The sequence below is a fragment of the Physella acuta genome, unplaced genomic scaffold, assembly GCF_028476545.2.
Source record: "Physella acuta isolate Inbredline_101_S28 unplaced genomic scaffold, ASM2847654v3 ptg000463l, whole genome shotgun sequence".
NCBI lineage: Eukaryota > Metazoa > Mollusca > Gastropoda > Physidae > Physella > Physella acuta.
The window spans coordinates 1,024,659-1,042,017 of record NW_026731982.1 but is presented as its reverse complement, the minus strand read 5'-3'; the positions used below and the strand labels follow the sequence as shown (position 1 = coordinate 1,042,017).

Genomic DNA, 17,359 nt, shown 5'->3' with positions numbered 1-17,359 from the left:
ATATATACATATATATAAATATATATATATATATATATATATATATATATATATATATATATATGTATATATATATATATATGTATATATATGGTTCAATCATTCTAGTAAGCGGTTATTATTCTTATTCGTCACTGTCAACCTGTAAGAGAAAAAAACTATAAGAGAAAATAGACTTGTAATCAACATTTTTGTATAATAAGTATTACAAAAGTTTTATTGAAATATTTGTTCCTTCAACATCATCAACTAGAGTCCAACGAAAGAAAAAAAATGCCCAAAGTTGCTTAAGACCATGATGTATATTTTACATCAAAAACTTTCAAAATTGTTTTTTAATTCCATAGCTGTTACGCTCAGAATTGCAAAAACATTGTGCTGACATATAACAAAAGAATTTCAAATAAGCCTAGCAGCTGGCAAAGCCTTATTCAAAATACTACAAAGATTATATCAAAATTAAATTTCGATTTCGCCTCTCTAGCTATGCTATTATTCTTACATTAGTGCAACACGACATTTGCAAGGTTTAAGTGTATATATATTTGGGAAGAGGCTGTGAATTGCGAACTGTAAAGAGACTTACTTGGGTAAGTTTGACATGATTTTAAAAATATATTTAATCTAAAATATATTTAATTCAATTTGTTAGTAAAAACTTTATACACACATATTTTCGCCTTAACAAATACTAGACGTACTCAGTTGGAATACCCATGGTATATCCTTGACGTTTTTGAGCCGTTTTTAAGATTCGATTTTGATGTAACATATTGTTATAATCGTAGTGATACGGTGTATAACAAATGAACGGGATTTTATATTAAAGCTACTATTAACTGCATTATAAATGTTAATTACATTCTATCATATAAATCTCCCCGCATTAAGTAAATTTCTAACACTGTGACGTTGTAGTTGGACAGTAACACCTACACCGACTAATCCAGCAATCTTGATTTGATATCCCGCATTTTTGTCAATGAGACTTTATGAAACTCCCCACCTCCGATAACTTCCTGGCGTAAGTTAAGAAATAAAATACCGTCTACAAACAGAATTAACATTAATACCTCTTTACATACATAACATACATTTGCCCCACACCCTTTAAAAGCGTAAAATAAAAAAATATGGATCTCTTGTGAATAAACGGGACGCAATCTCACTCTACATAGTTCGCGATGTAGTTCTTTTCCTTCAAGCTGTAGTAATGCCACCTACATATTCATCAGCAGAATGTAAAACAATTAATGACGTATTCTAGATCAAACTCTAGTACTTATCACGAGGTATATTATATATGTATTTGACGAAATAAGCATACATTCTGTATAAATTACGCAATGTTTATTTTGTTGTTGTATTAGAAAATATAAAATGGATCGAGGACTTGCTTTGTGTGCGATGCTATTTTGCGGTTTAATCTCACAATTAACTGCTCTCACTGGTCAGTACTATTTTTTTGTTTTTTTTTCAAAATATATATATATATATATATATATATATATATATATATATATATATATATATATATATATATATATATATATATATATATATATATATATATATATATATATATATATATTTAAAAAAGGATGCTTACAACATACTACTTTATTTATGTTTTACACTGGTAATCACAGGAAATTAATTGTTTAACTTTTACATTTGAAAAAAAACGATAAAACCTAACATTGTACAGCATGCTTTTTTTTTCACTTTGCCGTATATAAGAAGGATAGAAAAAGTCCTGGAATCATGAAAAAAAAACCAATAAATTTTTGCAAATCTCGACGTTTTACAGCTCCCCGAGTCGGAAAAACATAGTTTTGCAATCTTGCTCATATGTCTGTGTGTGTGTGTGTGTCCCTGTAAACACGACAACAAGCTTCTATATACTAATGCACTAAAAACTAGAACTATAAAGAAAAGCTTGGGTCACTTTACTTTCTATTGGATACCTTTATTAATATTTAGGAAGAGACCTTATAGATATTTAAATAGTAAAGTATAATTTATATTTATTTTCTACTTTTTAGTGCATTAGTACATTAAAATTAAAACTTGTTATGAAAACGTTTTTTTTTAATTAATATTTTCCCCGTACTTTAATTTTTTTAATGCAATAGAGTTGCATGACTAAAAACCATCGCGCTCCTAATGAACATGATGACGCAGTCTAATAGTGTGGAATAGTTTGATGTGACAGTATACTAGTTTTGACAAAATTTTAATTAATTTATGAAAATTTAATTAGGCCTCCAATTACTGTCATCAAATTTAATGTCATGTTGCATTGTCTTCATGTCTTGACCCACGTTCTAACTACCAAGTTTCAATTAGAAGTGTCCGAAATTTCGCTCGGGCGTTTCCGCCTAGACAGACAGACAGATAAAGTGAGTTAAATAAAAGCTTGTAAAAATGGATTGAAACTAATGTCTATATCCCGAGCTGCCATCCACCGTAGTGTTATTTATTATAATGAATATTCGAGATCACTCCCGGTGTATGTCCTCGAGATTCTTTTCTATTTTAAAAAGTTTAAGTAATTCAAAATGGATAAAAATTCATGTCAATATTCCCAGCTTCCATCCCCCGTTGTTTAATAAAAGTATATTTAAGAAATTTTTTTTAAATGTTTCAAAATATATATATATATATATATATATATATATATATATATATATATATATATATATATATATATATATATATATATATATATATATATATATATATATAAATATATATATATATATATATATATATATATATATACATATATATATATATACATATATATATATATATATATATATATATATATATATATATATATATATATATATATATATATATATATATATATATACAATGCTTACAATTTAATGTTTAAGACGTATATTGAATAATATTTTTGTGTTTTTGTATTTTACATTAGAGCAAGAAATTGATAGTAAAATAGCGTCATACCAAACCAGAATACTCAATGCCTTGACACCGTATCGATTCGAAGAAGGCAGAGGCTACTTTGGGAGTTCTTCAACCTTTACGGTTGTGAGTAGTGACCTAAAGAGGGCTGTCGTTAAAGTTTCATTCAACCAGCCATTTACTACACCACCTATGATTTTCTTTGAAGTACATGGGCTTGTTGTAGATGCGAAAAACAAGTATATACTGGTTGCTTACGCAAGAGATATAACAGTCACAGGCTTTGAAGCTGTGTGTGAAACATGGGATAACGCTCAAATGCCGGCTGTGTGGTTTCACTGGATCGCAAGGAGTCGTTAGATCTATTAAAAATCCCAAAGTGGACAACGTTTTCCTAGAGTCAGTTCTACATTTAAGCATACATGTTTTGTTTGTGCTCTCAAATAATAAATTCATGTCAGCCCTGCTAATGGGGGGGGGGGGGGGGGATAACTGCACTACTACCTACTACAATAGGCTTATCTAATGTACTGTCTGGCCTTAGACTAGATAAGAAACAAAAAAAACTTAAACAATTTAATAGAATTTTTTTTTTACAAGAATGAAACAAATCATTTAAGAAAAGATATACATGCAAATAAAACTAGACAAAAAACAAAACCAAACAAAACAAACCCAATCGCACTAAAGTCCCGTAAAGAGAACAAATCTCAAAAATCACATATACAAGGCATTAAGATGACCACATCATAAAAGAGATATTAAAATTTGAATCAAACAGAGGGTGACAGGATTAAATCTCAACACTCCGCATGTAGTTTACATAGAACTAACTCAAATATATAACCTGGAATATAAGTACCAGGACACTGAGCACTAAACTACTAGCTCAAAAGACAGTTATCACAAGGCTCACAAAAAATAAAATTGTTTAATATTTATTATATTTATCACCCCAGGAAGTGAAAGTCGACTATAATGACAAAAAAATAGTATAAAACAACTTACACGTAAAATAAAACGACCCGACAGTTAAGAACGAACCGTAACTGTGGGTCAGGCAACAATAAACCTTATCCCTGGCAAACACAAGCCCAAATGATACAACTAATAAAAATTACCGTACCACCTAAGCCAACAGCCTGGAGTAAACCATAACTGTGGATTAAGTATAAATAAACCTTATCCCTGGCTTAAAATAAGCTAAAGGGATACATCTAATAAAAATCAAGGCTGTAAATAATACACACACAGTGGGTTACAGGCATAAGCCTAAATAGTACACAGACGTCCAAATCAAAAATAGACTTCACAATAAAACGGCAAAACCACAATGGTGACAAGAACATTATACATGTGCAAAAAAGTTAGCCCATGGCCAACAAACATAAAACAGAAAAATAAAAGGAGCAACTAGCTTACCAGGCTTTGTGGAAACAATACGACACGGTTTAACAAATTGATGGTGTTGTGCAGACTTCTGATTTTTCGGATGGCCCAGGTTCTGAACACACAACAGCCTCCCGTATCCCATCGACACACAAATTTGACTCGAAACATCTGCCGGGAACTGACTTCCACATACCTCGCACACTACACGTAAACAAATAGTTTGTAATTCACTGTTAACAAACAACGCGCCACGAAACATAATACACAATTATACAAAAAGATACTTAACATAAGCATTGAAAACATTATAAACAAAATATATACAAACTAGACGTAGACAGCGTCGTAAACAGTTATACAGCAGCGCCATAATACAGGACTACATAACTTAAAAGCACGAACAGTTTAAGACATAAAACGAAACGATACATTCACCTTTTTAAGTTACAGATATAATAATATCCGCTCACATTGATATGAACGGTGACAGCTAATTTTTGAAAAAAAAATTATATTATCTACGTTGTGTTAATTTTAAAAATAAATAAGTTTTATTTATCTTCAGCTATCAACAACAAACTGGTCCCTTAAACCATATTGTTACCCATACAGCCTTATAATATTTAATTATATAAATTGTTTTTTTGCAAAAAGAAATGACAAAATAATGACTGGGTTGTACTAAGAGAGAATGATGCAACATGATACCATATCTAGATATGACAGGGTTTTTTTTAAGTGCAGGACAACTAAGCCTATGAATAATGAAATAAAATAAAATTGATCCCTTCGAGAGTATAACAAAAGGGGGTTTGACCATAGGGGGTTTGACCATATGGGGTTTGACCATATGGGGCTTTGTGCACGGCGGGGCTTTGACCACTGGGGTTTGACCATTTGACCATTGAGGGTTTGATCATATGGGGTTTGACTACAGCGGAGATTGAAAATACATAGTATATATAAAAGATAAAAGGGGATGCAAAAAAATGCTGACAGTATAGTCAAAGAAGTGATACTTGCATGGTTAACTAAATGACAGATGTGCTATAGCATGCAAATACGTCAGCACATCTGTTTGACCACATGTCAGCACATCTCTTTGACCATATGTCAGTACATCTGTTTGACCATATGTCAGTACATCTGTTTGACCATATGTCAGTACATCTGTTTGACCATATGTCAGTACATCTGTTTGACCATATCCCTATACTGCATACTGTAGGTAAATACATCTGTTTGACCATATGTCAGTACATCTGTTTGACCATATGTCAGTCCATCTGTTTGACCATATGTAAGTACATTTGTTTGACCATATGTCATATTCTGACTGATCATATGTCTGAATAGTGCTTGTGATCAAACACACGATGACAAAACACCTGTATTCAAAGACCATCTCCTGAGAAAACACCTGTGGTCAAACCACCTATGGTCAAAGGTCCGCTCACCCATTTTTAATAACGGTATATTTTAGTTTTTAGCTAAATAAACTAATATGATATGTAACAAATTAAAAATGTCCATATTCAATATAAGTCATAACTATACAAAATTCATCTACATATTTTATTCTTAAAATCTCGATTTCAATTTTTCTTACGATGTCAATACTTCTTCTATACTTCGTATATAATGTAAAACTTGATAAACGTATGCTTCAACTTATTTACTGTTAAATGTAACTGAAAATTAAAGCATATTTACGTATACGTCTAGTTTTTCTCGTATATTTAGACCTAGATCTAGATCTAGTCTAGATCTAGAATTTCTAGATCTAGAATCCAAATAGATAAAATAAATGTTATAAGTTTAGGCCGGAAAAAGTGTATTGTTTACATTTCATAGCGTGCGTAGATCTAAATCAAATTTGAATGAAATAGTTCATTTCTTTTTATTTTAAAATCCGCAGATGACATCATTTGTTAATGTATTAATATTAGTGACGTCATTGTTTACTGGGTTCTTTTTCACAACTATAAACACTTTTCCTGTTGAATAATTAAAACTGTTTTTCTACATTTGAATATGCCTTTATTTTTGTATTTTTCTTCTTTAAATTAAAATGTTGGTTGTACATTTAAAACATCTACCATATTATTTTCAGCAAAAATCCGTATCAAGTTCTCTATATATCGCTGAAAATTCTGATGTGATATCCTGTGAAAATATTTTGCGGACAGAGAGAGAAAGAGAGAGCGAAATGCACAAAATTGCTTTTATATATTAAGATTTCTGATTAGATCTAAGTAAATGCGCGTTAGTTTCGTTAGGGCAAGTGAAGTAGAGTTCTTTTTTTTCTGTGATCTCGGCATATGAAGAGATAGTGTGGTCAGCACTAAGCCCAGCCGCCTTTACTTTCCATAACTTGAGTTAGTTACCCATCAGGGACGGTTTACTGACTTGAACCCGGATTCGAACTCGAGACTTAGGGCTAGCAGTCCAGCTCTCTACCGCTAGAGCTAGACCACTCCGTGTGGGTTTGTATTATGATTACACTTTGTATAACGTTTTGGTTTTAATTCATGTTAGGAAATCGAATCGAATTAAATAACGATCATTTAGAAAAAAATCATATTACAAGTGTGTATGATTGTGTGTGTTTGTGGGGAAGGGGGGGGGGGTGAGCGGCTGCATACCTCTAGGTTAATTATAGTTTAATAAATACATGTCATTATTGCAATATCTACACCCCACAAGAACGTCCTTCTAACCACTCCTATCGGCAATCACTCAATATAACAGTCAACAGTATGGTGTGTATGAACGTGTACTAGAGAAGATTAGTAAAAGACGCAACAAAGTATACTGCAATCACGGTTGATGGTTTCATATCGACATCCGCACTAGAACCCTTTTTCTAACCAACTTCTACAAGAAATAAACCAAATATATCGGCAGAGGCCAGTTCGTTGGTACTACAGCAACAACTTCACGCACAGAACAAAGGTGAAGTCATGATGTGGCCACTGAATCAAACACAGAGCGTCAACGGTCTAGTCCAGTGCATCTCACTCTGTTCAACGTCCAACATCACTTGCTTCAGTAGGGGTCGGCGTGGTCGAGTCGGTAAAGCTCATGGTTGCTAAATCGAAAAGTTCGAACCCTCGGGCAGATGAGGCTTGTTAGCTGGGGACAGCCACTCTTCAAGGAGAGACAACTCCAAAATTAAACAACTGCTGCCTTGTGGTTTGTTCTTGGTTGTACAAAGGCTATGGAAGCAAATCCAAAAAGAAAAGCAGGCTGAAATCGGAGTCAATGGCCTCAATGGCGCATAACCAGTTGACACGTAAAGCTTAATTGTGTTGGAGGCGTGGTTGAGTCGGCAAAGAGCTCATGGTTGATACATTCGAACAGTCTCGAGTTCAAACCCACTGGCATATAAATCTCGATCCCCCGATATATCTGTAAATGACCATGACTTTTAGTAATCAGCATATACCCGGCATTGTCGGGGTTTAGGAAATATATTACTCTTCGAATAAACCATAACGTTAAACAAACCAAATCCAAAGCACAAACACGAATACAAACGCAAACATAACACAACCACAAACCCTAAGGGAAGTCGTTACAGTCGTTGAAGTCAAAGTGAAGTCTTTGAAGTCATATTCAAGTCGTTGAAGTTAAAGAAACATCTTTGAAGTCAACGTGAAGTCGTTGAAGTTTTTGAGGTCAGAGTGAAGTATTTGAAGTCGAAGTTCAGTCAGTCGGAGTCATTCAGAGAGGTCTATGAAGTCAGTCAAGTTAGTCGTAGAAGTGAAGTCAGTTGCTAAATTAAAGTCAGTGAAGTTGCTGAAGTCAAATTGAAGTCAGTCGTTAAATTGAAGTCAGTCAAGTAACTGAGGTCAAAAGTGAAGTCAATCATTGAGTCAAGCCAGCCAGTTTTAGATCAGAAGTCACATAGTGAGAGCTGCTCCACTATATATATATATATATATATATATATATATATATATATATATATATATATATATATATATATATATATATATACATATATATATATATATATATATATATATATATATATATATATATATATATATATATATATATATATATATATACTCTTTTTGAGAGAGGCTGGTGTCTATAGTCTGTTATGTGAGGCTGCTCTATTATATGTTACGACTGGTCTGTAGACAGAGGGTTGTCTATTGTTTGATAAGAATCATTTGAGAGAGGATGGTTTCTTGTATGGTAAGAACGGTCTGTTGAGAGAGGCTGGTCTGTTGAGGGATGCTGGTCTGTTTGAGAGAGGCTGGTGTCTTGGAGGGTAAGATTGGTCAGTTAAAAGAGTTTGTTCTTTTGTGTATTACGACTGGCCTGCTGAGAGAGACTGGTCTCTTGTATGGTAAGAATGGTCTGTTGAGAGAGGCTGGTCTGTTGAGAGATGCTGGTGTCTTAGAGGGTTAGACTAGTTTGTTAAGATATGCTGGTGTTCTGAATATAGATTTTTAAAAAGCGTACTTACTATCATAATTATTTTTTTTAAAGCTAGCATATTAACCACCCCACCATCGACGCCATTCCCATCCTGCAAAAGTGTGGACAACAACTACGCCAGGCAGGTGGTTACCCTAGACGCCGGCATTGACGTCATGTGCGACACCATCACCGACAACGGCGGATGGCTTGTTTTCCAGCGAAGAATCTCCGGAACCATCGACTTCAACCTGGACTGGAACAGCTGCAAAAACGGTTTCGGCGATTCCAAATCGATGAATACTACGTGAGTAATGAGAACCTACATGTACTTACGACCGAAAAACCTCACGAGATAAGAATCGACTTCATCCATGACGGGACCGGCTACTACGTGTACAACATTCCGTGTGGGTAGCAAGAACCATGGCTACAGGCTGCAGATCGATGGGTACTCGGGTAACGCCACGGATTGGATGTGCTACCACAACAACTACAAGTTCAGCACGGCAGAGAGAGACGACGACAACAAACCGGACGGAAGCTGCACTGTGTTGTAAAAAGGAGCTTGGTGGTTACTTGCTTAATTTAAACGCCCTCTGGAACACAACAACTTTAGCTGGGGATCTTCTATTGAGGTGTATTACACTCACATTAGATTGGTGGAAATGCGAATAAGGTCTATTTAACCCTTTATGCCTTTGCTTTCATTTTACGAATCAGCGTTTGTTTCTGGCTATTGTTCGGCCTCTCTCCTGACGCATTTCTGACTATCTCTTAAAATTAATAATAAAAATATAAAACGTATACGTTGAAGCTAATAATGTTCTGATTGTGAGCACTCAAGTAAATACAAGCTGGAATTTGTTCTAGTAGCCAATTGTTTTTCAGTTTTTATGTCAAATTTTCATTTATTAAATCTAGGCAAATTCATTTCAATCAGCATTTTCATTATAACCAACGATATATTTAGAAGCTGAAAGAGATGTTAGTAAACCCTCTAGACTTTTAAACGTCATGATTTATTTCCGTTGAGTTTGTTTATTTAAATATCTTTGAGTAACTATGTTGAGACAAGATGGAAAAAATGTAAGCGATTCTAAAATAAGGCAGTCACACTTCTATTAAGAAAAAAAAATTATTTCCATTATTTTTACCTAACGTTGAATAAAGAATATAGAGTATAGATCCTTTGTTTCTGTTTCCATGGCGTAGAAGTTAAACCGCGGTCATCTAAAAGAAGGCACACGTCAGAGTAACGTGCAAGTGTTGAGGTCTATATCCCGGTTCATAAATTATGGCCTCCATGCGCTCTATCGTTCGGCCACTGCATAAGCTAATACAGAGATGAGCATTGATTAAAATTCGCATACAAAATTGAATTCACTTTGTGCTACTATTATCTGTTTACTGCGCACATTGATTAAATCAAAAACAGATTGGATTTTCTAGTACATGTTATCGATATTGAATCGATTTGATAGCAAAGTGCTTATTGCTTAAAATTATATAACTGATGAAAAAAAAAACACTCTAAAATCAATCAGATCGTGTTTTAAAAAAATCCGATTTTTTAGTGCTTCCTGTAGAAATGCGAGTTATCTTTTAACCACCATACCAGGTGCCACACGGTATGTGGGTGGGTCTTGGCTTGGGCAGGAATTGTAAAAAATACAGATATTTTGAAATACATTGGAAAATATATCAGCCTATTTTAGGTTTGAACATTATTTTCCACAATGGTTTACTTTTTTATTTTGAAAATGTATTAAATTAATATTTGGTAATAGGTGATCTGTTACACCTTATATGTAAAGGCAGATCTGGGAACAAACATGCACGATTTCCTCTTTTTCTATCTCTCTTTTTTTCTTTTTATATATATATATATATATATATATATATATATATATATATATATATATATATATATATATATATATATACATATATACATATATACATATATACATTCATATATATATATATATATATATATATATATATATACATATATACATATATACATATATACATTCATATATATATATATATATATATATATATATATATATATATATATATATATATATATATATATATATATATATATATATATATATATATATATGTATATATATATATATATATATATATCTACTAGCTGCATACCCGTGCTCCGCCACGGTAAATCTTTTTTAAATGTACCAACTTGGGAACAGAACGAAACAAACAACAACACAACACAAACACAACAACAACACAACAACAACACAACTACATCACAACCACAACACAACCACAACACAACCACAACACAACGACAACACAACGACACCACATGCACAACTCAAACACAACACAACCACAACACAACACAACTGCAACACAACTGCAACACAACTACAACACAACCACAACAAAACCACAACACAACCACAACACAACCACAACACAACCACAACACAACACGCTTACCGCACACACACACACATCCCATTAACCAGAGTTGGTCACCATCGCTATTCAGATATATGGTCAGTCAGATGTTATGACTTATGGTCAAACCGAAGAGATGTACCGACATATGGTCAAACGGATGTACTGGCATATAGTCAAACAGATGAACTGACATATAATCAAGCAGATGTACTAACATATGGTCAAACCGATGTACTGACATATGGTCAAACAGATGTACTGACATATAGTCAGTCAATCGTACTGACATATGGTTAAACAGATGTATTTACATATGGTCAAATAGATGTGGTGACAAACAAAAACCACTGCCAACATGCTACGCTCAGGTTTTTCAACAGACCCTGCTTACACACTACCGTTCACACCACTTATAAGGGGAGACCACTCTCACAGTCATTTTATATAAATATCTACATCACAACATGTAGTGTGCGAGGTATGTGGAAGTCAGTTCCCGGCAGATGTTTCGAGTCACCTTTGTGTGTCGATGGGATACGGGAGGCTGTTGTGTGTTCAGAGCCTGGACGATCGGAAACATCAAAAGTCTTCACAACACCATCTATTTGTTAAACCGGTCGTATTGTTTCCACAAAGCCTGGTAAGCTAGTTGCTCCTTTTATTTTTCTGTTTTATAATGTTTGTTGGCCATGGGCTGACTTTTTTGCACATGTATATGTTCTTGTCACAATTGTGGTTTTGACTTTTTAATGTGAAGTCTATTTTTGATTCGGATGTGTGTGTACTATTTAGGCTTATGCCTGTAACCCACTGTGTGTGTATTATTCACAGTATTGATTTTTATTAGATGTATCCTTTTAGCTTTTTAAAGCCAGTGGTAAGGTTTATTTATACTTAATCCACAGTTATGGTTTACTCCTGGCTGTTGGCTTAGGTGGTACGGTAATTTTCATTAGCTGTAACATTTGGGCTTGTGTTTGCCAGGGATAAGGTTTATTGTTGCCTGACTCACAGTTAAGGTTCGTTCTTAACTGTCGGGTCTATTTATTTTACTTCTATACTGTTTTATACTATTTTTTTTGTCATTATAGTCGACTTTCACTTCATGAGGTGATCTTTGTTGATCCCAAGAGAGTGCTTGGTTTATTCTAAGTCATTATAGATGTGCAGATGACATTAATAAATATTATACAATTTTATTTTTTCGTGAGCCTTGTGATAACTGTCTTTTGAGCTAGTAGTTTAGTGCTCAGTGTCCTGGTACTTATATTCCAGGTTATATATTTGAGTTAGTTCTATGTAAACTACATGCGGAGTGTTGAGATTTAATCCTGTCACCCTCTGTTTGATTCAAATTTTAATATCCATTTTATGATGGTGTCATCTTAATGATTTGTATATGTGATGTTTGAGATTTGTTCTCTTTACGGGATTTTAGTGCGATTGGGTTTGTTTTGTTTGGTTTTTTTGTCTAGTTTTATTTACATGTATATCTTTTCTAAAATGATTTGTTTCATTCCTGTAAAAAATAGTTCTATTAAATTGTTAAAGCTTTTTTTGTGTCTTATCTAGTCTAAGGCTAAGATTTAACCACCGTGGGTTTTCCCATGGTGGCACTGACCGGACAATTCATTAGATAAGCCTATTGAAGTAGATAGTAGTGTAGTTATCCCCCCCCCCCCATTTGCAGGGCTGACATGAATATGTTATTTGAGAGCACAAACAAAACATGTATGCTTAGATGTAGAACAGACTCTAGGAAAACATTGTCCACTTTGGGATTTTTAATAGATCTAACGACTCATCGCGATCCAGTGATACCACACAGCCTGCATTTGAGTGTCATCCCATGTTTCACACACAGCTTCAAAGCCTGTGGCTGTTATGTCTCTTGCGTAAGAAACCAGTCTTAAAGTGCGAGTACCGTCTACATCAACCCCATATACTTCAAAAAAAATCATAGGTGGGGTAGGAAATGGCTGCCTGAATGAAATTTTAACGACAACCCTCTTTAGGTTATTCACAAGCGGATAGTTTTGAGAATTTCCAAAGTCGCCTCTACCTTCTTCGAATCGATACCGTGCTATGGCACTGAATATTTTGTTTTGGAAGGACTCTACTTTACTATCAATTTCTTGCTCTATTGTAAAACAAAAAACACAAAAATATTATTCAATATTTGCTTCAAAAATTAAATTGTGCGCATTTTATGTATATATATATATATATATATATATATATATATATATATATATATATATATATATATATATATATATATATATATGCATATATATATATATATATATATATATATATATATATATATATATATGTATGTATATATATATTTATAATATATTATATTGAAAAAAAGTTAAATGCATAACCATTTTAATAACATGGAAACGTAAAATGATATATCTGGAGCTATCTCCCCTAAACGTTCTTAAATATTTTTTATTAAAAAAACAGGGTAAGGCAACTCGGGATATGGACATGATTTTTAATACATGAATAATTACTTGAACATTTTATAAACCGGGAGTAGTTTCCCCTAAACTTTTTGAATATTCTTGCCAGAGGATGGCAACTCGGCATATAGAAATGCATTTTTATCCATTTTTAATTTCTTAAACTTTTTAAAATAGAAAAGGTTGGCAGCTCCGGATATAGACATTAGACTCAATCCATTTTTACAAGCTCTTATTCAACTCACTTCCTCTGTCTGTCTGTCTGTCTGTCTAGGCGGAAACGCCCTAGCGAAATTTCGGACACTTCTAATTGACATAGTTGTAACGTGGGTCAAGACATGAAGACAATGCAACATGACATGAATTTGACTTAATTGAATACCTAATTAATTTTTTTATGAATTAATTACACATTTGTCCAAATTAGGAGGCCGTCTCATCAAACTATTCCGCAATTTTAAACAGGGTCATCACGTTCATTATGTGCGCGATGGTTTTTAGTGATGGTTTTTAGTAATGCAACTCTATTGCATTAAAAAAAAAGTACGGGAAAAAATTAATTTAAAAAAAAACGTTTTAATTATAAGCTTTTATGTACTAATGCACTAAAAAGTAGAAAATAAATTATACACTACTATTAAAACAACTATAAAGAAAAGCGTGTGTCTCTTCCTAAATATTAGTAAAGGTATCCGATAGAAAATTAAGTGACCCACGCTTTTCTTTGTAGTTATTAAAATAGGAATGTATAACTTATTTTCTACTTTTTAGTGTATTAGTACATAAAATCTTGTTATGAAAACGTTTTTATAGATATTTTTGTTACTTAAACTTTTTAAACATAGAATAGAATCTCTTAAAAATGAATTGCGCACCAAGCGAACGCCAAACAATATGTGTATATTAATGTGGAATATTATTAGTACTGTATCAATTCAAATGCGTTTTCCAAGAAATCGTAAATAGCAAAAATTATAACTTCCGGGCAACGGAAATAACTTTAAATGTGTCAGAAGGCATAGAATGCAATACATGGGCAATTTCATTTATCTATCTGAAATAGTACTCAAGTTATACTATCTTGCAAAATTGAAAGTATAAAAAATGCGATTTCGGATTAGCGGAAATACTTAAATATGAAATTTCATTAACTTAGCTGTAACGGTCGAGATTTGCAAAAATCAGGGTTTTTTCACGATTCCAAGACTTTCTCTATCTTTTGTATGTACAACAAAGTAAAAAAAAAGCATTCTGTACAAAGTTAGAGTTTATCGTTTTTTTTCAAATGGAAAAGTTAAACAATTAATTTCCTGTGATTACCAGTATAAAATATAAATAAAGTAGTATGTAGTAAGCATCCATATTTTAAAATGTATATTTTGAAAAAAAGTACTGACCAGTGAGTGCAGTTAATTGTGAGATTAAACCGCAAAATAGCATCGCACACAAGGCAAGACCTCGATCCATTTTATATTTTCTAATACAAAAAAACAAAAAAAACAATGAGTAATTTATACAGAATGCATGCTTATTGTCTCGAATACATCTATAATATACCTCGTGATAAGTACTCGAGTTTGATTAAGAATACGCCATTAATTGTTTTACATTCTGCTTATGAATATGTAGGTGGCATTACTACAGCTTAAAGGAAAAGAACTACATCGCGTACAATGTAGAGTGTGATTGGTCCCGTTTATTCACCAGGGATCAACATTTTTTATTTTACGCTTTTAAAGCGTGTAGGACAAATTTATGTTATGTATTTAAAGAGGTATTAAGTTTAATTCTATTTCCAGACGGTATTTTATTTCACTTACGCCAGGTACTTATCGGAGGTGGGGAGTTTCATAAAGTCTCACTGACCAAAATGCGGGATACGAATTCCAGAATGTTGGATTAGTCTGTGTAGGTTTTACTGTCCAACTAGAATTATACGTAATGCGGGGAGATTTATGTTATAGAATGTAATTAAGATTTATAATGCAGTTAATAGTAGCTTTAATATAAAATCCCGTTCATTTGGTATACACCGTATCACTACGATTATAACAATATGTTACATCAAAATCGAATCTTAAAAACGGCTCAAAAACATCAAGGATATACCATGAGTATTCCAACTGAGTACGTCTAGTATTTGTTAAGGCAAAAATATGTGTGTATAAAGTTTCTACTAACAGGTTGAATTAAATTTATTTCAGATTAATAATTTTTAAAATCATGTCAAACTTACCCAAGTACGTCTCTTTACAGTTCGCAATTAACAGCCTCTTGCTAAATATATATACACTTAAACCTTGCAAATGTTGTGTTGCACTAATGTAAGAATAATAGCATAGCTAGAGAGGCGAAATTGACATTTAATTTTGATATAATCTTTGTAGTATTGTGAATAAGGCGTTGCCAGCTGCTATGCTTATTTGAAATTCTTTTGTTATATGTCAGAACAATGTTTTTGCAATTCTGAGCTTAACAGCTATGGAATTAAAAAACAATTTTGAAAGTTTTTGATGTAAAATATACATCATGGTCTTAAGTAACTTTGGACATTTTTTTTTCTTTTGTTGGACTCTAGTTGATGATGTTGAAAGAACAAATATTTGAATAGAACTTTTGTAATACTCATAAGACAAAAATGTTGATTGCAAGTCTATTTTCTCTTATTTTTTTTTCTCTTACAGGTGGACAAAGACAAATAAAAATAATAACCGCTTACTAGAATGTTTAAACACTATATATATATATATATATATATATATATATATATATATATATATATATATATATATATATATGTGTGTGTGTGTGTGTGTGTGTGTGTGTGTGAATTATTTTTTAACGTTTTATACCTTTGACTTGCTATCTATATTATTGTTATTCTTTCAGTCTAACACACCTTACTGAAATACCTTAACTACTAGCATTTGCACATCCCTTATGTTTACGCACTTCTCTAACAAACGCAACAAACCACACATTTGTGGGCTTTATGTATCATTACACCACTTGTTCTATCATAATTGGTGCTACTTGTATGACTGTCAATTTGTAATATGCCAATCGCTTGTAGCATAGAGCTCTGTTGTTCGAAACCCAGAAGAACAAGTTCGAATACGTTAGTTGCAAATAGCGCACTAAACTAGTGGCGTGAAGCGGGCGGTTACTGCAATACAATTATGTAAGGCTTTTACCTATGTTTTTTAGTATAAAATGGCTTCCAAAAGATCTCCACTTTATTTTACCTAGCCATTATGGAGGGTGATCAAAACATTCAAATTTGCATACAAAACGCCCTTGGATTTTTTACAAACACGCGCCCCAATCGCTAATTATTGTCAAACATGCAGTACGACATTGTTTAAATTTCGATCATTTGGCACTTCTGAACTTGATATAGACTAAAGGGCTTTAACGACGCGATAATTGACTTGTTGCAGAACCGATAGATTTATTCGTTGCTCTTTCGAAAGTTTTTTGATGTGAATGTTAACTTATTGAGCCTCTGACGCATTTTTGTTTTACATTTACGTGCGATATGCAAGATAATCTTTTCGATTATGTAGTATAGGTTGAAGGTGAATACATGTTTTAGTAACAGTTTTTGTAATCAATGTTGGTTCACATTTCAATAATTAAACCGAACTATTGACTTTCCTCGGGACCCCTGTGATAGAGTT

General features: G+C 32.9%; 2 protein-coding genes across 2 annotated transcripts; one reads left to right on the top strand and one right to left on the bottom strand.

Annotated features, from left to right (window-relative positions):
* Positions 1–545: 545 nt before the first annotated feature.
* LOC131943612 (uncharacterized) lies at positions 546–3,297 on the top strand. Its single transcript, XM_059303816.1, has 3 exons — positions 546–590; positions 1,371–1,450; positions 2,948–3,297. The coding sequence occupies exons 2-3, from the start codon at positions 1,381–1,383 to the stop codon at positions 3,295–3,297; spliced, it is 420 nt and encodes a 139-aa protein (XP_059159799.1). The 5' UTR covers positions 546–590; positions 1,371–1,380.
* A 9,685-nt stretch (positions 3,298–12,982) lies between these two features.
* Positions 12,983–15,920, bottom strand: LOC131943598 (uncharacterized). Its single transcript, XM_059303805.1, has 3 exons — positions 15,916–15,920; positions 15,077–15,156; positions 12,983–13,345 (listed from the first exon to the last, which is right to left on the bottom strand). The coding sequence occupies exons 2-3, from the start codon at positions 15,144–15,146 to the stop codon at positions 12,999–13,001; spliced, it is 417 nt and encodes a 138-aa protein (XP_059159788.1). The 5' UTR covers positions 15,147–15,156; positions 15,916–15,920; the 3' UTR covers positions 12,983–12,998.
* Positions 15,921–17,359: the final 1,439 nt, after the last annotated feature.